The sequence below is a fragment of the Denticeps clupeoides genome, chromosome 6 (genome assembly GCF_900700375.1).
Source record: "Denticeps clupeoides chromosome 6, fDenClu1.1, whole genome shotgun sequence".
NCBI classification, from domain to species: domain Eukaryota; kingdom Metazoa; phylum Chordata; class Actinopteri; order Clupeiformes; family Denticipitidae; genus Denticeps; species Denticeps clupeoides.
The window spans coordinates 7,369,050-7,390,945 of record NC_041712.1 but is presented as its reverse complement, the minus strand read 5'-3'; the positions used below and the strand labels follow the sequence as shown (position 1 = coordinate 7,390,945).

The following is a 21,896-nucleotide window of genomic DNA, read 5'->3' as shown; positions in this document are numbered from 1 at the left end:
AATAGCTCGAGTTATAACCAGTGTTTTATAATATAATGTTTTGCCGAAAAATTTGCCACTACAATTCCCACAATCCCCACCGTGAACCGGACGCAGTATTCACTTTTCCCGGAAGCATCCCGGAAGATTGTCTCCATTTTAAAACACCGGGGGATGTAACGTGCTATCGAGTGTGTTCAGAATGAAGTGAGAGAGCAATTTAATAATTTCTTCTACTGTTTTGTTGTTTCTTAATAAAAAAAAACAATGACTGTATTATTTAAAGTATCTACCTACCATTTCGTCACGAAGCTCAGTTGCTAGATTACATATAGGCTACACTGTGATGTGTTTTTGGATCGTTTTGGATATATATATTTTTTCTAAATGCAGCAAAATGATACATTGGGCAAGTCCCGAGTTCAATCGTCTGGTTAATATCAGTAATTTGTCTCTCTGTCTTCTCAGCCCGTTGACCAAAGTGCGGTTGATAAACGAGCTCAATGAAAGGGAGGCCGACTTGGGCATAAACGAGTCTGTGTCCTGGCATTCGGAATATAAAGACAGCGCTTGGGTTTTTATAGGTAAGGTGCGGCACAGTGCAGTGACACAACTTTGTGACTATGTTTGTAGGTCATTTAACTTGGCCTTCTCTGACTAGCGTCTCTGCCTGCTGGCGGCAGTAGAGGCTGAGGAACGTGGGCCTTTTGCTCACACTGATGTCAACTGAAGGACATAAAAAAATCAACATCGCAGCATGAGAGTGCGAAGTGATGATCGGAATAACGCCATGGCTAAATAGTACAATTTTGATCCCGCAGGTGGCTTTCCTTATGAGCTGACAGAAGGAGATATCATCTGTGTGTTCTCACAGTAAGTTTTTTTCCTCTCTAGTTGATAAAAATAAAGTGATAAAGTGAAGTGATTGTCACTTGTGAAATACAGCAGCATAGCACACAGTGAAATTTGTCCTCTGCATTTAACCCATCACCCTGAGTGAGCAGTTGGCAGCCATGACAGGCACCCTGGGAGCAGTGTGTGGGGACGGTACTTTGCTCAGTGGCACCTTGGCGGATCGGCATTCGAACTGGCAGCCTTCTGATTACGGGGATGCTTCCTTAACTGCTAGGCCACCACTGCCCACTGTTGGTTCTCTTTCCCTTGCAGGAATGTGGTGAAAGACCCATTTTTTATGTGTCACAGGTATGGAGAAATTGCCAACATTAACCTTGTGCGTGACAAGAAGACCGGGAAGTCTAAAGGTTTCTGCTTTCTCTGCTATGAGGACCAGAGGAGCACCATCCTGGCTGTGGACAACTTCAATGGTATTAAGGTATACAATGTTTGAGGCTCACATGAACATTTTGCCTATTACTGGTTTTACAAATAAATTGATCAGTTTGTAATACCATTAACACTGGTAATGGCATTTGTGTATTTGTATTGTGTAGTGTGGTAGTTGTGTAGTGAGTAACACAGTCACACTTAGTACAATTGTGTCCTTACTAAAAATAAATAAAATGTAGAGGATACAGTACTCACCCGTTGCTAAAACCAGCAGATCAAGCATCACTTGAGATCCCAAGATGATTGTACAAAGCCCTCAATCTCACATGTGTCTGGTAAGAGGTGATCCATTCACTAAAGGGCTCACTTCATAGATAAGGAATTGTTTTCGTCCCAAGTCCCAAACTCTGAATAGATTACTGAATTATCCATTGTGCTCTGTTGTTGTTTCACTTGGTCATGTGTCACAACTGTGTTGTGTTTGTCTTGATGCAGATTAAGGGCCGAACTATTCGTGTGGACCACGTGGCCAACTACAGACCGCCAAAAGATTCTGACGACATTGACGACATCACCAAGTCCTTGCGCGAGGAAGGCTGTGCCCCTAAAATTCAGTCCTCACCTTCGTCAGAGTCTGAAGATGATTATGTTCTGCCCTTGAAGAAACCTAAGAAAGGTTTGATGGTTATATTTCCACTTCCATTGTCAAAGGCCAATGTATTTTTCCTGGAAGCATAGCTTCATTGTAAATAGCCCTGCTATCTGCATAGCATATTAAGAATGCCCTGTTTATCTTGTATGTGACCAGACAAAAAGGAAAAGAAGAAGAAAAAGAAGGAGAAAAAAGAAAAGAAAAAGGCCCAGAAAGAGGAACGGCGAGACGATCGGGCACAAGCCTCTCATTCTTTACCCATGCAGGTGAAAAAAGAGAAAGAGGATGCGGGTTACGACAAATACACCAAAAAGGGACCAGCTGATGACCAGAGGCCAGCAGTAGAGGTGCGGAGTTCCAGAGACTGGAACCCTGATGCACAGAACCGGGAGAGGGTAGAGGAGGAGAAAAGGAAAGACTGGCCAAGAGCCCGGGAGGAGCCACGGCCATGGGACAACAGAGGCAAGGATTGGGAGAAAGACAGAGAAAGAGACAGAGATAAAGAGAGGGAAAAGGCCCATAACTGGGAACGGGAAAGAGAGAGAGAGCGTAACAGAGAGAGAGAACGAGATCGTTACAAAGATAATGACAGAGGACGAAAATATCGCTAAAACTGATGAAATTACAGCTACTGGCCTGGACCAGAACTTATCATTTTGTTTTTTGTTGGGATGTGATTTTGCATAAGTTCCTTATGCTCATTTGAAAGACACTTGTGCTGAATGTGATGCCAAAAACACTGGCGTCATTGGCGGTTTTATAATAAACTGATGAGACTCATAACAAATAAATAATTTATTTTTCTTAAAGTTTTCAGAAAATGGAGAATACATTTGATTTATGAGTATATGAGTTGAGCCGGTTCTTAGCCCCTCTCCAAAAAAAATAATAAAAAACCCTTTGTGAAATAAGACAATGACAAACACCAGAGACTTTCAACCAACGTTAGTTTGTAACGAATGACCAAAATCACAAAGACGAGGGGATAACAGCTGAAAGACGAAATAAAAAATTTAATTAAAAAGAATGACATGGTGTGCACATGAACACAATCATTAAATCATCAATAAACCTGCTCAACAGGAGTTAAGAACTATCATTTCTATCATTACTAATATTACACCGAAAAATCAAGCCACACCAACAGAATCAAATCTATCGAGACGACAGGAAGCAAAGCGGCACAAATAACATTAAAGATATAAAAGAAGGGAAAAAAAAAAAGTCTAACCTACGGAGCACTTGCTGCGTGCGCCCATTCAATCGCAAGCAGTTCTAGTGGCGCAGGGGTGGGTGTCCCTAAATACGCTGGCACCCTTTTTGGACATTAGCCCTTTACTGAGGTACAAGCGAACTTATCTGCTCTTCATTTACCACAGAGGCTCCTGAGGTGTGGCCCGTCTAATCCTATCAGGGTTTATTCATATAGCCTGCTGATCATGAACATACAACTGCAAAGGGGAAACTTGGATCTAATATCTATGAAATTTCTTTAGCTGACCCTTTTCTTAGCCACAGAAAAAAGAAACAATCTGTTTGATTCAGAAGAATAGGCATTAAGTATTATAATTCATTATGGAAAATATTTGAGTGGCTATAAAAAAAATAAAGGAAATGTGAAGAATAAAGCAACAGCCTGTTTTTTTTCTTCTTTTTGCTCTTTTCTCAAAAAGAAAAAGACTAAGCTTATGCACAATAAAATATTTAATCTGTGTACAAACTATCAAATAGCAATTACTAGCATTAATTTCATTTAACTATTTGCACAATATAATTATTGCACAGTTCTTGGATATGATACAGTTTCCTGGATTTTTCCTTCCAGTAAATACGAAGACTTCTAGGCCGTATACCAACTGTTCCGCAGGTCCAGGAATGAGCAGCGTACTGTGAATTACCTGATTCCTTTTCATTTCAACCTTGAAATCTACTAAACGATTAGACTGGTCGGTGCTGATTTCAGATGGAATGTCCATCTGAATCCAGAAAAATAATTTGCTGTTGTGTGTAATTAGTGGAACTCCCATCCATTTTCTTGCCACTGACTTCAGTTTCAGGAAGTGCTGTAATTTTATTTTTTATTTTTTTTGCAGGCATAAGGGTGTATGATTTGGTGAACAGCTCCTTTTTTTTCGTGGTCCTTCTGTCTTCACCTCCTCGTCCAAAGCTGTGGAATTCAGCCAGGGCCAACAGTAGCTACATTCAGAGCCACAGACTATAGTTAATGGTCTTCAAAGTGACATTTGTGCCGATTTTTTCCTCATAAAATGAGTTTTGCAGGCCATTTATAGGTATTACTTTTCCACGCGGAGGATTGTGGCTACCAGGTAGCTAATCTCAAAATGGAAGAGTAGATCAGACTGTATGAAACAGGAGAGTGTGAAACAGGAGCACTGACCAGAAAACCTCAGCAGAAATTTCTGAGGAAACCACTTACAACTTACAATCTCAAACACATAAACATATATTAAAAAAAAAATACAAATCACCCTACAAACCATTCTTACATCAAACAAAAAGTTTTTACAGTTTTACACATGAGGAAACAGGTGAGAAGCTGAGGGAAGCATGGTCACGGCAAACGTCAACTCCGACTCCAGAACACCCAGCGTCCCGGAGGATTTGGGCCGCTGGGTATTCAGGCATGTCCGTGGGTTGTAGAGGTATACGCCAGACAGTCCAAATTCTGGTAGGTTTTGGTTGTAGGTTTGATACGATTGCAGTGCGGGTTGATTGGATGGATTTTAAGAACGGAGGAAGTCTCCTGAGGTTTTTTTTTTTTTTTTTTTTTTCCTCCCCAATGCATCTGTTGATCCAAGTCACATTAAAGACACAGTGGGGACGTAGGTCTTGAGGGCTCCCACTAAAAACCACATTAAGCCACTTCCGAAAACGTTTTAGAAAAAGTAAGGCTCAGTGGGTTGATGGACATAAAGGAGAGAGAGTCCAAATGTTCACCAGTGTAAAAGAAAACTGTGAATGTATGTGTGTGTGTGTGTGTGTGTGTGTGTGTGTGTGTGTGATGGTCGGGAAGTTGCTCTCTGGAAAAATATAACCATGTGAGTTTGGTAAAGATGCACAGAGCTTGTTGGCGGAGTTATTCTCGGAAGTGCTGAAGTCTAGGAAACATTCAAGTAGAAGTTTTCATATCTTCATTGTCCCTTTAAAATCTGAAATCCTGTTTGATGCAGTTAATATTTTGTGAGACTCCACCTCCGTTCTGCAGAACCCAAAATTATGCTTAAGGTGAAAAGACTTTTTACAGGAAGGAGGGCAGCTTTATGGTGGAAAAGTAAAAAAATGCAGTCACCTTGCAAGTGAGTTTTATTACCACCAACACTGCGTCATCATCATTGAGACATTTGACATAGATACGGGACAGTAGCTTTTTATGGACATTATGCGGAAGTTTATCAGTGCAATAGTCACGAGTTTTTCCACGACCTTCAGGGCCTGGTTAGTGAGACGTCACCATTTGGTGTCGAGGATATAACCATATAGCCTGCAGAGGCACCAAAGCTGCCTGGCAGCGGTGTCCACTTCAACCGCTAGGTCACAAGGGACAAGGCCGGAGAACGGTGGGCTGAACTGGAGATGCGTTGGATTCCAGTCCTGGTTAAGCCACGCTGTCACACACCCACCCACCCCCTACTCTACCGGAGACCTTCCCTCCATAACTCAAACTTGGAGGGTGAAAGGTACAGACGCAGGAGGTCACAGAGCCATGTCTGCCCCACCCCTCGGTGGAGTTCACACCCCCGGGTCAAAGAGAGAAGGAAGAGGGTGAGGCTTTCCATCTCAGCACATGGAAATGGTGACATTGATGCCCAGGTTGCCATTGTCGGCAAAGAGGTGGGCGATGGAGGTGTCGAACACTAGGCAGTCGCTATTCATGATGGCGGCCGCCACGCCGTCGTGGATGGAACGGGGCGTGGCCTCCCACGTGAGCCGCCGCCGGTTGCCATTGAGCTCCAGGCGGTAGGCGAAGTTCTCTGCCTGCTTGCGGGTGCCAATTAGCAGCACAATGGCAAAGAACTGCTGGTGTCCCTCGTATTTCTCCTGCTTCTCCAGCACCAGCATGAAGTGGTGGCCAAAGCAGGACTGCATCATGACCCAGTCCACTGCCCCCGGCAGGTTGATGTCCGTGGCCAGGAAGACAATGTCCTCGCCCTGCAGCGTGGTGATGGACTTGTGGGCGTGCATCAGGTGGGGCATGACGGCCTCCAGGGAGCCCTGCCACTTGCAGGACGCCCCTGGGCAGGGGCATGTGTAGGGCCGGAACTCGCACACCTCCTCATGCTCTGGCTTCTCGCTGTGGTGGAGGGACAGCAGGCAGCCGGCCGATGCATACTGTTACAGAGAGAGGGGGGAAAGGCGGAGGAGATGAAGCAAGATGGGATCGGAATCAGGGAGGAAGAAAGGAGGCATGAAAGCGGATGCGTAAAAGCAAGGTATTTTTGTGATGGAAAGGGGATGTGGGACAAAGGGTGTTAATAACAACAGATGAAATGAAAGGCAGGAAGGAGGACGGGGGAAAAGAAACGGTGAAGAAAAAAAAATAAAATAAAAAGACATGTTAATCAGACGATTCATGAAATGATAAACTGCATCCTCCATCATAAATCTAACCGCATTGCTGTGCTTGTTTCACAGTGAAGGAGACAGAATTCCATACCCTGCCTCCACCGGGAATACTGGGCGTATGTGGGTGTGTGAAAGAGATAAGGTGGAAGGATGGTCGCCGGTCAATCGCTTGAAGATGAATTACAGTGCTACGCAGCGGGGCTTTCTCTGCTTATCTGGGGCACAGAATATCAACAAAGGTCAAACCCTGATGTTGAACACACTTACAGGCCAAGAGCGACTCATTTAGGGACGAGAACACAACATGAGGATTCTCTTCACTCCTGGGAATAGTGTTCCCCACTCACCCCTCATCATACCGAAGAGGACTTCCAACAACAGGTGATTGTGACCTTGCGAGAAGTGCAGGACTGCAGGAGGGTTTGGAACAGCGGGGTCTAAATGTGGACCGCATCATCAGAAGTCCAACGAGGGGAGATAAAGCAGATGTTCGGGCAGGTCGCTAATGAGCCCCAACTCTCTGCAAGTGTAGCAGTGAAGGTTTTGGGGTGGAAGGTGCCAGTTATGCACTTATGTAACAATCCACTCATCCTCACCAAAGATTTCAAGCGCTGTAGTGATCCACTTGCATCAATGAATTAATTAGAAATTAATTAGGCTCAAAATTCTACATAGAACCAAACTAAGATTTGGTTACATTTCCCACAGCAGGTTGCAGATTGACGTTTTTGGTATCCATCAGCATCCAGCTAGATTCTGGCAGAATGGGCAATTCTTTGAAATGTTTCCAGGCAGATTTTCCAGAGTTGAGGTCAGGCTTTGGGAAGGCAATTTCAAAACTTAACCTGCTTTAGCCATTCCACAACACAACTGTTTTTGATGTGTTTGGGGTCAAATGAATCCAAGATTCATTCATGTAGTGGTTGATTCGAGGTGATATTGAATAATTTGGAATTAGTACTTAGTTTGTACAAGCATTTCTGTCCATGATGAGCATAGGTAAATATCTGATCACAAAATTCATTGGTTTTCAATGGTTTGTCTAGCTGCACACCTAACTGCGGTGAGTATTGATTTTAAGACGTTTTGAAAATCCCCTGGAGAGGTGGTTAGTTGTGCTTGTTTTTGCCATAGCAGATCAATAGGACTGGATTATTGGAACCAGTTTCAAATGGAAGTTGCCATCAATGCACACAACAAGGGGCTTCCTCAGGACACAAGGTCAAGAAGTAGTTAGGTTAAGAACATGGAGGCTACATGAAAGTGTGATATTTTATTCTATTGAGCTGCCCCTTGGGGGATTGCTTCAATATCTGCCTAATTAATTATTAATACGAGAGACGAAGTTATGGCTCCTCAGCAAAAATCAATCATTGTCAGGCCTCCCCCGAGCCCAGAGAAACCAATTTCCATTTCTATAACCAATGTGCCAAGATGGAATTAAAAACCTACCGAAAATGTACACTTTATTATGACATTAGATTTGGGTTTCCTAATTTCCTACCAATTAGTTTAGGAGTTTGGCCTTGAATGATTTACGATTCCCTCTTGCTCGGTTGCAGGAAAAAAAAACCCACACCCTCTTTAATCTCCCCCCAAAGACCATTTGTAGCCAAGAGATTTTGCCATCAGAGGTGTGAAGCACTTTGAGATGCAGACACGCCCACCTCCCCTCAAATCATTATCCTCTTAGCCTCTTTTAATTAGAGAATGAGAGGATTTCATGCTCTTATCCTGCCAGCAGCAAGAACATGACGAAACAGCCCTTTTTCTGGTTTTGGGAAATGCAAAATCATTCTGTGTGTGTGTGTGTATGTGTATGAGAGCGAGAGTGCAAGTATACATCTGACTGAATTTCATACAAATATTGTTTTGACAATTCTAGATACTACAGTCTGTACCACCAGAGATAAAGCACATGCATACAAAACTAACTGCACCACTGGCTGCTCCCACTGCTCTCATCTGCACTAACGAAGTTGCCAGTGGCGCCCAGCGCCCCTCTCTCGCTTCCTCCTTTTAATTAAAGCTTCTAAACTAGGCCCAGCCGGGGACCCCGAGGACGGGTGCAATAACAAGTAAAATGGGTCCCTTTCTAGTAGATGCCGAGCATGCCCTGCAGAGGCACACAGAGCCCTAAACCCAGCCACTTGCTGAATTATTCAGACAGACTCCCGCATTAACTGCTGTGAACTTGCCTGATGAGAGGGGAAAACCAGGTCGGATGTGCCGGCGGACATTTTTATTAATAATCTAAAGCACAACCCTTTAATACAATCCTGACTTACAGCAAGGGACTGGGGTTTAATGGGAAACAAACAGGTGGAAAACACAAACAGATGAGCACTTAATCCTAGTCCAAACTGTATGTGTTTTTGAAAATTTCAACTTTATTTTATATGATTAAGTCAGTACACTGATATTGACTATTCAGAATCATAATGAAAATAACTAAATAAAAATTTCATTCCTAAAGCAACTCTTTAATACTTTCAACATTCCCTTTCTTTTGTTTTTGCCCACAACATGCAGGTCAGCCCTGAACAGACGCTGATCACTCAATCCTAAAAAGCTCAAATCACATCAGATGATTCTAATGTGGAGTTATAACACATATGTAGAGATAGTGATTTGCCTGAACTTTCAACCTGCTGTAGACCTGTATAATATGGGTAAAGGAACATGTAAAACAATCCACACACATTTTAGTCAAATATTCTCAGTCTTATTAAGACTCGTGCATCTGTTGTCAGGGGCCTGTGATTGGCCACCAGTGATCACGAGAATCCGTTGAAATCTGGCAACAGGCAAAATAATCACTGTTGAAACTTCAGAGTCATGATCCATTGCGAGTCATTATAAAATGGCTGAGTGACTAGTTCTACTATTGAAAGTGATGTTATATAACGTAAATAGTTTGTTTACGTTATATTACACTATTTACATTTAAGGCATTTGGCAGATGCCCTTATCCAGAGAGACTTACAACGTGCTTCCAACTTACCATCAATGAAGTGATTTAGCTGACATTCTTCTCAATAAACACTCTTTAGTCTTTAGTTACACAAATGGTCCCCCTGGTACAAATCCAGGTGAAATCAAGGTCTTGCACAATGCTAGTACTCGTGAAGTAGGTGAATTATCAATGAACATTTACATTTAAGGCATTTGGCAGACGTCCTTATCCAGAGTGACTTACAACGCACTTCCATGTTACAATCAATGACGTGATCAATTCTGGTTCACTAGGACCGCAGTACTGGAGGCTCAGAGTATGAGGTGCAAAGCGAGGTGTAATGAGGGCTATGAGGTAGGATGGTGCTACTCCATGTTTGGCTTTGTAGACCAGCATCAGTATTTTGAATCTGATGCGTGCAGCTACTGGGAGCCAGTGGAGGGAACGTAGCAGAGGGGTTAGTCGTGCTGCTGCATTTTGTATGGAGTTGTAGAGGTCGGATGGTGCATAGTGCTAGACCAGCTAGAAGGGAGTTACAGTAGTCCAGTCGTGAGATAAAGGACTGAACCAGTATCTGGGTGGCCTGTGTTGACAGATAAAGATGGATCGTCTGATATTGTAGAGACGGAATCTACATAATCGGGTAAGATTGCTGATGTGAGTTGAGAAGGAGAGTTGGTTGTCTATTGTTACTCCAAGGTAGCGGGCACTTGTAGAAGGAGAGAGCTCTGAGTTGTCCAGGTATCCAAGCCTCGTCAGGATAGACAAGAGAGTCTTGTGGTTAACGGTGTCAAATGCTGCAGAGAGGTCGAGGAGAATAAGAACCAGTTTTGCAGATCTGGCTGCATGTAGCTTCTCAGAAACAGCCAGAAGGGCGGTCTCAGTAGAATGAGCTATTCTGAAGCCAGGCTGGTTAGGATCCAGGAGGTTGTTCTGTGACAGATGAAGCGATAGCTGATTGTAGACACAGCACTCAAGGATTTTAGAAAGAAATGAGAGGATAGAACCTGGTCTGTATTTGTTGATATCTGTAGGCTCAGCAGTGGGTTTCTTTAGGATTGGCGGTTTTAAAGGCAGATGGTACATGGCCAGATGTGTTCACCTGAAATTCTGTTCATTGAAGTGAAAGTGAAGTCATTGTGAAAGACTTCATCACAGCACACTACGAAAACAACTAAACAATCACCCTTGGTGGCCAGTTTGCAGCCATGAAAGGTGCCCAGGGAGCAGTGTGTGGGGACTTGATTACTTGATCAAGGGAACCTCGGTGGCAGTCCTTAACCGTTTGGGATTCGAACCCATAACCTTTAGATTATGGGTCCTGCTTCCTTACCCGCTAGGCCACCACTGGCTACTAATACACAGTTTACAGAGGAAAACAAAACCTAGAAAGTACTGTAGCAACCAAGAGTGCTGAACCGAGGGAAGGAGGTGAACAGAACGATATTGCAGGCCTGTGGGAGGAAGTGGAGTCATCGCTTCAACCCGCCGTTCCCGTAGCCGCAGCGTCTATCAGTGACCTCATCGCTGGCTGGGAAGCAGGGTCTCGTAATTGGAGGCATGTTTAGTGGAGCCTCGTGGATCGAGTGGCTTGGAAAAAGGAATGCTGGGGGACGAGGAGATGGGTCTCTGATTTCACAGCCAACTCTCAGATTCAGCCGCACCAGCCCAGCCCAGCCCAGACGCTGCCTGTGCAATCAATACCAATATCACTGAAAATATTTTTAAGCTGCAATAAGCAGCATGGGGAAGAGGGAGGGCAGTAATCAGTTTTGTGGGATTGAATGGCAGAGAAAGCAAAGTCCTTGTCCTCCTCTCACCTTCTCTCTTTTCTCCATTAAGTACCCTGATGTGGGCTGTAGCTGGGAAATAAAGGTCGATGGAATTTCACAATGTGACATCAATATAGTCCTCTTTTTTTATATTTATTTACAACTAAATATCAATTAGACAATACATAAAGTTAAATGGAAAAAGTTGGTAAAGTACTATAAAAATAGACGGCCAGGATTATAAATGTAAAATGCAAACGTCTTTACTGTTTTTTTTACCCACTATTGTTTCAAAACCTGCAGTGATTTTACGACAGTTCATACCGACATTTCATCACATTTACCACCCCCCTAATGACTAGAGGCTTCACCAGTCTTATGATTCGGTTAAAAGTATCCCGTCAGTGATTCAATCCGATTTGGTATCTTGATGCATTTTTCATAACGTGTTTACAAATGCATCAGTGAGATGAGAGTGACTCATCTGTACTCAGATCAGGCCGCCACAGTCCCTACCCGCGCTACACCAAGCAACACTGTTATTATACAATCGGTAGGGTTGGACATCGAGAACCGTTAAAAAAATAACGATGCCATCGGAATTGTTTATAAAATTTGTTTTCGATTCCGATCATCGGTTCCGAACACGCAAGTTTTGTTTCCCAGTGTGGCCACCGTATTTCCGGAACCGCTTGCCGCACGCTTGTTCAGTTGCAGCTATGGAGCTCCTCTACACCTAGTGAATGGGTTTTCTCAACTGCCGGTGACACAACCTGTGCTGAACGTTCACGGATACAGCCTGAGAAGGCAGACATGCTCACATTTCTGAACAAGAACGGTTTTTTTAACGAATTAAGTTTATACATGTACAGAGAGTCCAGACCAGGTTGCAAGTTCTACATATATAAATCTGTTTTTTGGTCTGGTGCAGAGGCATTCCGAATTTTCTCCTGCATGGGCTGCAGCTCCTGCAACTCATATTGAATCAGAATAAAATTATCCTCTGTGAAATCAAATGAGCCTGTGACATGTTTTGACTCCAGCCCACAAAGAATCGGAATTGAGAATCAAAAAGTACCGAAATCAAAAGGAAGAATCGGAATCAAAACCGTTCAAATCAAAACGATGCCCAACCCTAATAATCGGTTGTGTTCCGCTTCATTTTATACAAATTTAGTCCAAAATTCAGTTCGGAGTTATGCTGTTTTGGCTGAATTATTAATGTAATGTGATTCAGACAGATCGTACACAGAATCTTGTACATCAGCTCTTTTTTATTTTTACATTTTCAGTGAAATGTAGAATATTCGCAATATGTACAGTATCACAATATATCATGATAGAATTGTATTGTGATCCATGTATGGTAAGATCCTTGTCCCTTACTGCTTTCTATTGGAGATAGTTTTTCTTTTGACTCACCTTGCTCTCTGGCAGCGGTCTGGTGTGGCAGACGGGACGGCTGTTGCCCGCGGGCGCGACACTGACGCCGATGCCAGGGCCAACTCCACGTGGCCGCGACCATCCAAGCAGACAGCGCCACTGAGAGATCTCCCTCAAGAGAGGGAAGCAGGACGCTGGGCACAACATCGGCTTCCCCACCAAACACCACAAACACACCTCACGCCGCTAACTAACAGCACTACAGACAACGCAGGCGGTCAACAGCTGGCACACGTGCAGTTCTGGCGGAAAACTACTTCAGCGACTCCTGGCAATCCGTACACACGAATACGAAGACATGGGCACAAAACACCTGATTAACACACTGCAAGAATCATTACAGCCACCGTTCAAGGAGAACCATGAATACACCACACATACACGCACACACATACACAGTCAGCAGCAAACACTCGGGTCCAGTCCAGCTCCGTCTGAATTCTCTACATGCGTCCGGACAGACGCAACACACACACACACACAGTCCTTCTGCGGAAAAATAAACCCAGCTTGTGTACAACACACACACGGCAGAGGCATACAAAACACCTCAAGCGACTGGAGAGCACACACACACACACACACTATCGCTGGGTTCTCCCCCGGTCCTCCTGCATTGCACCCAGCCTCTCTCCCCTGAAAGCGCGGCGACGCGGACTGACCGTGACGGTCTGCCAAGCGATGGCCAATGAAATCGATTGAAAAAATAATAAATAAAATCTTGTAATCCTGCGGCACGAGGCGGGGAGGGGGGTGGTCAAGAACCTCATCAGCGGTGGCGCCGATGCCGGGGTCTCGCAGCCAAGTGCAACTAAGCTTCTCTCCTTCCTCCGGTCTCTTCTCCTCTCCCCCCCCTCCCCCCTCCGACACGCGCTCTCCTTCCCGCTCCCCGCTGAACGCGTTCATTTGGGAATCTTAATATCTGCCGTTATTCCTTCTCTCTCACCTTTAATCGAAATCAACAGCGTGAATCGTGGAATGTTTTTGGGGACTGATTGAATGACTAGATGTGTGTGTGTGTGTGTGTGTGTGTGTGTGTGTGTGTTAGTGGGAATCAGTTGTTATTACAAGGACTGGTGAGTAAAAATAGGGAAATTTTGCAGGTCCTTGTTAGGAAACATGGCATTAAAAAGGAGATGAAGATTTAATTAAGCAAACTAAAAGCAGCACAGTGGCTGATTTGACAGCGTGACATGAGCAGGTACTGTACTGCTGTGAGTGTGTGTGTGTGTGTGTGTGTGTGTGTGTGTGTGTGTGTTCCAGTGAACAGGAGTAATAAGTGATAATTGGAGAAATAGTGATTTTGTATTGCAGGTCTCTTTGTGTGTGTTAATCTGAATAATCTAACGACTGATTTAACACTAACAGAGCAGGTTTCATTTCTTCACACCCTGCAGCAGAAGCCACTCTCTGTATACTCTCTCCATCATGTGCCACGAGACTCTCTCTCACTCACACACACACACATTACGATTCCACCTTGACCTCCACACTGTTTTTCCCTGCTTGTGTAATAAAGTGCTTTGCCAGCTGGAAATTCAGCACATAGACTCTCTAACCTGATGTAGTTAAATCGCTCACCTATAAACATCATCGCCACCGCATCCAATATCCTGATCAGCAGCAAATTATATTATAGAGGTCATTCGTGGAAAACCTAAGCTTGAATGACACTCTTTGTTTAAATGGATAAGATGCTGCTCAGAACACACAGATATCGGCCAGACGCCATCTCGTACGGCACAAAGGACGGGGTGTCCTGCACTTGATCACCCTTTCTTAGCTCACACACACACCCTTCTGGAAGGAAAGGTGGGCGGAGAGAATGCCTAAACACCTATCTGCCGTTCCCTTGCAGTATAAATACGCCTCTATTTATAGCCCAACACTGAGTGACAGCACAATGTGTACTGGTCACTCTCTCGCTCCCTCTCTCTCTCGTCCTTATCCTGCTAAAAGAGCGGACAAAGCCTGCGGTGAGAGTAGATGAAGCCCATTTTCATTATTCTCCTATGAGAATTAAATGTGACACCCAATATAAACCACCCCCCTGCCAACAATGACCCTGATAACGCAGAGAATCCCAGAGGCCGAAGGGGAGGGGTCAGATTTTAAAGAGCCCATGGCTAATTAAACCATAATAATGAATTATGAAGCTGTAGGGATGAGAGTGAGGCATGATGAGAGTGGGGTCGAAATGCAGGGGGGGGGGAGGGGCGTGGCGCGTGAGAGAACATTGGCTCCTCAAAATGCCTCCAATTGAATTAAGTGCTGATGGATCGGGATTTACGGCACACTACGGACCAGCTACTGGTTCCCGCGTGCCGAGATTAATGGTCCCCTCGCACCCACAGGAAGAACCGTGGATGATCAATACTGATTCAGCATGAGCAGACACAGGTGAAAGGCTCCACGGCGTTCTGCGGCACGTCCCTTCTAGAAAATGAACTGCATCAGCTCATTCGTACACACACAGGGAGACACACACACACAGCTTTTATGCCGAGTGGAGCAATCAGTATGTGAGTCAGGTTGGTCCCATGAAGAATCGGCACTGTTGTGTTGTGACACTGAACACTGGCTACGTACCGGAAAACACAAACATGTATTCATTGCCATGGCCATAATACACCAGCAAAATGTAAAACTATGAAAAAAAACTCCTACACATAACAAAGGTCGATATTTGCATGATTGATTTACATGACGAGGGTTTTACTAGTGGGGAAAAGCACACAAACACATGCCAAAGCAAGCAAGTTTCAGAAACTGCAGAGAAAAAAAAAAAGATTTATTAAGAATACTGGGCTGATAGATGCAGGACAAATACAAGACTATGAAATATTAAACTGAACCTTAAGTACTATTGTTGTAATTTTATTCTAATGCCATTTAGTTAAAATAATATATCTAAACTGTAGGGGTGTTGAAATTGATGCATGGCGATGCAAATCTGCATCGATGGAGTGCAGAACATAATCGATTACATCATAATGATGTTGATTGGTGATTCTCTGGCGGCGGCATAAAAATTCTCGTTAAAAAAAGCAGTGCTGATCTGAGTATAGCACCGCGTTGAGGTGCATTCATTTTCTCCAAGGAGCACAAAACGGTCCGTGTTCTTTCCAAGGAGACAAATATCCATTCCCACCTGTGCACACATACGAGTTGTAAAATGTACTGGGTGCTTAGGGTTCTCTCTGTCGTATGCGATGAATTTGTAGTTAAAAATGCAACAAAATCCCGTTTATATCCAGCAGTTCCTATATACTACTATATGTACTATATAGAAAGATGGTAGCACCCCTATATAGGAGTGGTAGTAGCCTAGTGGCTACCACTGTGTCCCTGAGCAAGACACTTAACTCCGAGTGTCTCCAGGGGCGGACTGTCCCTGTAACTACTGATTGTAAGTCGCTCTGGATAAGGGCGTCTGATAAATGCTGTAAATGTAAATGTACCCAATCCGCCAAGGTTCCACTGAGCAAAGCACAGTCACACACTGCTCCCCGGGTGCCTGCCACTGCTCACCAAGGGTGATGGGTTAAAAGCAGAGGACACATTGCGTTGTGTGCACCGTGTGCTGTGCTTCACAATGACAACCACTTCACGCTCACTATTTACATGTCCTGTTTCCAATATCAGACATGTTTGATATTGTCGCAACAACAAGGCTAGAAAAGGGCTGTCCTAAATCCACTCAGATTACCACCTAACACTGACGGACAGCGCTGCGACTCATGCAAAACGATTTTATTCAGATTTCGATCGTTTTGTCTGTGACAGCGAGTTAAACATACAATTGGCTTAGTGATAGGCAAGGAAAAAAGATCATTTGTTAAGTCTTGTGCAACATAATACATGGATTAAAATGTGCTTGAGGGTTTTAATCAAAGATGACCTCAGGATTGAGGTGGGGTTCATAATCTTGCTTTCTCATCTCAGATGCCCGCCAGCATTTTTCTGTAATTGTTGTCTATGTTGAAGGAGATTGGGCCTGTGGACAGACATTGTTCTATAGACAGTATATTTTTAGTTGCAGGTCTATTTTAAACAGGTATTTTAAGAGACAAATACATTTAAAGTGAAATGTCCTTGTAGATTGGGCAAAGTATGCTTGTAGGGCTGTCCTCTCCATCAAATCCTCACTCCACCACTCACCTCACGCCTATCCACATACCAACTGACACACACACGTGATTATTTGAGATTATTGCCTAAAATCCCTGAATGTATCATTTCACTATTTAAAAACAAGGAAATTTCAGTTCTGAAAACCAGTGTTTCAAATATATTATTTATAATACGCATATATCAGAATATACTGCTATTTCACTTATGACAGATGTTAATTTTTGGGGCTCTAAGTCATTCTTTGTATGTTTGAGTATTGTAATGTCAGTAGTTTGAAGATTCTTGCTGTATCCAGCAAAAATGTTTTTCAAAATCTAAAATAAATGGTGTGTGGTTGCTTTGTTTTGATGCGTTGCCTCTTTATTGCATCAGGGTCTCTGTATTATTGCGCCATGGCCTCTGTAAAATGGTGCCAAAGCCCGCAAAGGTAAAATACAAAAACTAGATATTAGTGATTGTTCTGACAGAATCTCTGTTTCACATGAGTGTCATTGCTTACATTAAACAGATTCCTTCTGCCAATTAAAATGACTTCTAGGAAACACCCAAAATGCCATCTGAGGAACTGTATCAGTCAATATCAGCACTGTTCACCGCCTTGGGCCTGTTGACTGATTGAAGTGAGATGAAAAAATTGAAACAAACGACAATATATAGTCATTTCTTACATTTAAATTGTAGCTGAAATAAGGAATGAAATGAAAGGTCCATCGGCATCACCAGCAGTGATGGCGAGGTTTCTGTAATATAAATGTAAAAAGAGCATAAAAGTCATTGGCCAAAATTTCATGATAGTCACAACTGGCACAGACTTTGATATTGGCTATCATGCAAATCATGTTGGCTCAGAATTTCACATGCTACCTCTCTCTGATTAATTGGTCATAACTAGTTTCCTAGGGGCAGTGGTGGCCTAGCGGTTAAGGGTGATGGCAGAGGACACATTTCATTGTGTGCACCGTGTGCTGTGCTGTGTATCACAATGACAATCACTTCACTTTCACTTTAAAGATATCTTTCACAAAGTGAGAAGAGGTCTGAGCCTCAGCTATGATACCCAGTTTTATCATGATGTTCTGCTCAGTGTCTCTAGTGTCAGCTAGGTGCCTTTAAACAGTGTTGAGTTTCTCAGTATCACTTCCAGCCCTAATCTGCATGCACTACAGGTTTAATTTGCACCTCAGGGGTTATAGCCTGGGATACGGTTTATGCCTCACAATTATTTAGTCCCTGATTTCAAGTCAAGCCTAAGTTACGAATGGGGAAGGAACCCGCTGTAGTGCTATGGGTGCACTCCCCCACCCACCAAACCCATTTTCATTTTGGCCCGGTGCAGCTGCGCCCTCCCTCGATGGGAGGGGTGCAGCTGGACCCTGTTAATCGAAGGCTGCTTTGGCGAGTGATTGATATGATGTTAAAATGGTGGTGGAGCGGGCCGTCGGGACCGCAGCTAGTTGGACTGCAGTGCTGCATCGTGATTGGATTAGAGTGGCTGGAACATGGTGGAATCAGCTTTGGTGCATCAGAGCAGCAGAGTGCATATTTGGGAATCTCCATGGCAACAGAAAGTGTTGCTGCCACTAGGACATAGTATTGTTAGGTTTCTTGAGATTGCAGTAAATTTAATCATATTGCAACTTTTTGGAAATAATGGGCTATAATATTTCATTATTCACACTTATTTGTTTGGCATGATTGCTTTAGCATTTTGCCTTATCCAGAGTAATTTACCAGATGTTAAAGGGACAGTACCCCTGGAGACACTCTAGGTTAATTGTCCCCTATTATAAAAATTTTGCTTTGTGAGATTATTTAATGATTATTTAATATTAGTTCCCCTAGCCTGTCTATGGTCCTGCAGTGGCCAGAAATAGTGATATGTATAAAATGTGCTTTGGCCATTCGGTCGGCTCTGATGTGTCTCCCCTTAGGACCTTGTAAGGGGAAAGGCTACAAGCATTGTGGTTGGTGAATGTTGTTGATGACATCATTTCCCTCACAACTTCTATAGGCTGGTAATTCGTTCATTTCTCTCAAAATCTGTCTAAACTGTCTTTTTGCATCTCTCTTGGGATAATTAAAATTTAAATCACCTCATGACTGTGACCCAGATTTGCCAATCAAATGAACGCTTCATTACAAAACACTCTTACCAAATCACGGAAACAAATTTAGCAGTGAATAATACAGAAAAGATAGGTAATATAGATGGGAAGATTGTGTGACTGCTCATTTACTGCGTGAGCTCGACCCGACACGAATAAAGTAATTTACAGCTCTTCTCTACGTCCCCCGACTCCAGAACGGCGCACGGCAGGAACCGTTAACAGACTGTAGTGACACTGAGCAGCCAGTCTCAGTTTAGTCAGCTGGTAAACGACAGAGAATGGCAGATAATATACCGTCGTTTCAGTCCATGTACTCACAATTTAAATCGCATCATTTTGTGTTCATGTAATCACACAATCTGGCATCATGATTAGATTTATCGTGCAGCCCTACTTATAATGTATGGCTAGCATAAGACAAAAAGCTCTCTCTCACACACACCAGCCAGCAATGAAATTCATTATTTTCTCATCGAGACGTGAGATTAAAATAAGATTAAGCCGGAAGATCTACTAAATTATTCTCTTAAAGAGAGAGAGAGTGCTTTTAATTCAACGGCACACAAATGCTGAGCCAGAAACACACACGTACGTGTCTAATTAATGGAAATGCTTGCACAAATTTAAACATCTTGAACTAAAAATGGCACTCCTTTTTGGATAAACTGTAGACAAACAAGCATAGCCAAAAGTAAGGTCAAAGGTCAACAGCCTTATGCAACTGCCATTAAATATCAGCGGCAATAAAGGACAAGAGATAATCAGACAAGTGATTACAAGTGATAAGTCAGGATGGACAGATGAGCCCAAAGTTCTCCTCCTGATGTGGCTGTATCAGCAGATAATGTTGTGCTACAAAGCTGATTAGTGCAACAAAAAAGGGGCAAATGATGAAAGTTTGGGCAAAATATTAAAATCCTGTTATACAAATTAAAAGTGACAGCAGTACATGGAAAGACTGTAGGCCACTTACACAGAGGGCCACTTCAAACCTGACAGTCTGGAGGACTATGAACGTGTCTGCAATAAGGGTCAAAGTTGATCGGCTGATAACGTTTGCAGCTTTGTGAACCACTTCAAGAGCTTCTTTAGCCATTTCCTGGGGAAACATTATGATTTTTCTAACCAATCAGTGTCCAGAATCGTGTGAACAGCTATGATGCAGCACTCAGAGCCCCCACGAAGCTGCTTCTTTCTCCTTCTGCACAGAGAAACTTTGATCAGATAAGTGATCAACAATCAGTGGCTAGTGATACCCTACAGAACAACCTTACTACAAGATTAATGCCTCACAATGTAATACCAGCTGGATGCTGTTACAGTCAGTTACATAAGAAGCAGCTTGCTGCCATCGGAGTGCCCAGAAGGAAAGAATCTGCATGCATGTGTGCACGTTCTTTACAGATGAATGTGTTGGGGAAACAAGAGATGTAAGGCTCTGCAACATTCCCAACCTACGATATCAATAAAAGCCTAACAGAATGTGCATAATTAAGTGATTGAGCGAGTTAGGAGCCCACTTACACTGATATTAATCCTAATATGAATTTAGCTCTATGTAAGTAATGTAACAGAAAAAATAAAGAAATGTTAGAAGGTTAAAACAACTATGAAGTCATGAGAACTTTCAGGGACACAGAGCGGTGAATGAAAAGTCTCTAAATATAATTTTGCTGGGACTTTCTTGTTTTTGCATGCTGTAAATCCAAACTGGCCAAATCATGAGCCAATCCGGAGAACTACAGGAGTTGAAGCGGCCAAGCTGGCGCACATGAAACCTGTAGTCCTGCAGTAGATGAAGTAGATTCCTGCTCAGAGGCGTAGTTCTAGTTCTCTCTCCCCTCCAGATCATTTGTGACAGATTTACTTTGCAGGTTCGCTGTCTCTGAAGTTAAAAACCTCGTGCTGAAGCCAGGCTACGGGGGACACTGCGAGGCACATGGCATCTCGGGCTACCTGAGCTTCGGAGAAAACCACCGGAAAAAAAGGTCGGTTTCGCTTCCGATCGGCCGTGAAGCCGGCGGACTCGCACCAGTTTAACTTGTTGAATGGCTGTCGCGGCGCGTCTTACCTTACAAGGAAATGGCAGAGTCGATGCAACTTTTTCCATGGCCAGGTTCCTGATGCTGGGGGTGAGAGGGCCGCGACAGGTCGGGCAGCAGCTCAGCTTTTGGCGACACTGGTTGCAAACTAAGTGGCCGGCCTGGCATTGCAAGATCGGCGGCAGGACGTAGTCAAAACAAACCGGACATTCGAACAGGGCTGTAAGTTCGGCGGACTGTCCCGGAAGGGCCGCAGTCGGTAACGCGACGGCGGCCGCGGTGACAGCTGAGCCTGACCCGGCCACCGACGCTGACACCCCGGCGGCCGCGGCTGCAGCGGCGGCCGCAGCCGCTGCTGCTGCGGCGGCCGCGGCGGCGGCTCCTCCGGAGCCTCCGTGCTTGCTTCCCCCCGCCTTCCCGGCTCCCAGTCCTCCGCTCCCACCACCAGCGGAGGACGGACGGCTCATGGCGACGAGTTCGGTTGCCTGTGACCAACCCAAAAGGAGTTCAAAAGCTACAACCCCGCACACGCTCCGGTAGCCATCCAGAGCCCGCTGCGAGAGATCTCCAACCCCCCGGGGGAAACAACATGGCCGCCTCTGTTTGAGAGCGAACACAAGGAGCATATTGGGCGAGAGTCGTACTGCCGACACGCTGAGGGCCAATCAGAAAGTGGCTCTGTCCGTTTATGTAACAGTTCTGGCTTGTCTCGCGAGGCGTTCTGGGAAATGTAGTTTTTTGATGCGCTGCCTTTTTTTGTAGTTTTTGATGCGGAAGAGCGTATTTAAAGGGACATCCAACCATTCAACTTCATTCATTTTACAGCCATTGAAATTCCTGCGCCCTGCGGGCAAATTAATTTATTGATAAACAAAGACGGAAAGCTATTCTCGTTGGAAATGCTTCTCATCAATCAAGCAATAACGCCAATCGTTAAGT

General features: G+C 44.0%; 2 protein-coding genes across 2 annotated transcripts; one reads left to right on the top strand and one right to left on the bottom strand.

Moving 5' to 3' along the window:
- Positions 1-115: 115 nt before the first annotated feature.
- On the top strand, positions 116-2,727 carry rbmx2 (RNA binding motif protein X-linked 2). The gene is made up of 6 exons (XM_028982559.1): positions 116-186; positions 448-563; positions 801-852; positions 1,183-1,312; positions 1,762-1,942; positions 2,075-2,727. The coding sequence occupies exons 1-6, from the start codon at positions 182-184 to the stop codon at positions 2,527-2,529; spliced, it is 939 nt and encodes a 312-aa protein (XP_028838392.1). The 5' UTR covers positions 116-181; the 3' UTR covers positions 2,530-2,727.
- Positions 2,699-21,580, bottom strand: siah2l (seven in absentia homolog 2 (Drosophila)-like). Its single transcript, XM_028982557.1, has 2 exons — positions 20,987-21,580; positions 2,699-6,268 (listed from the first exon to the last, which is right to left on the bottom strand). The coding sequence occupies exons 1-2, from the start codon at positions 21,422-21,424 to the stop codon at positions 5,717-5,719; spliced, it is 990 nt and encodes a 329-aa protein (XP_028838390.1). The 5' UTR covers positions 21,425-21,580; the 3' UTR covers positions 2,699-5,716.
- Between the last annotated feature and the right edge of the window lie 316 nt (positions 21,581-21,896).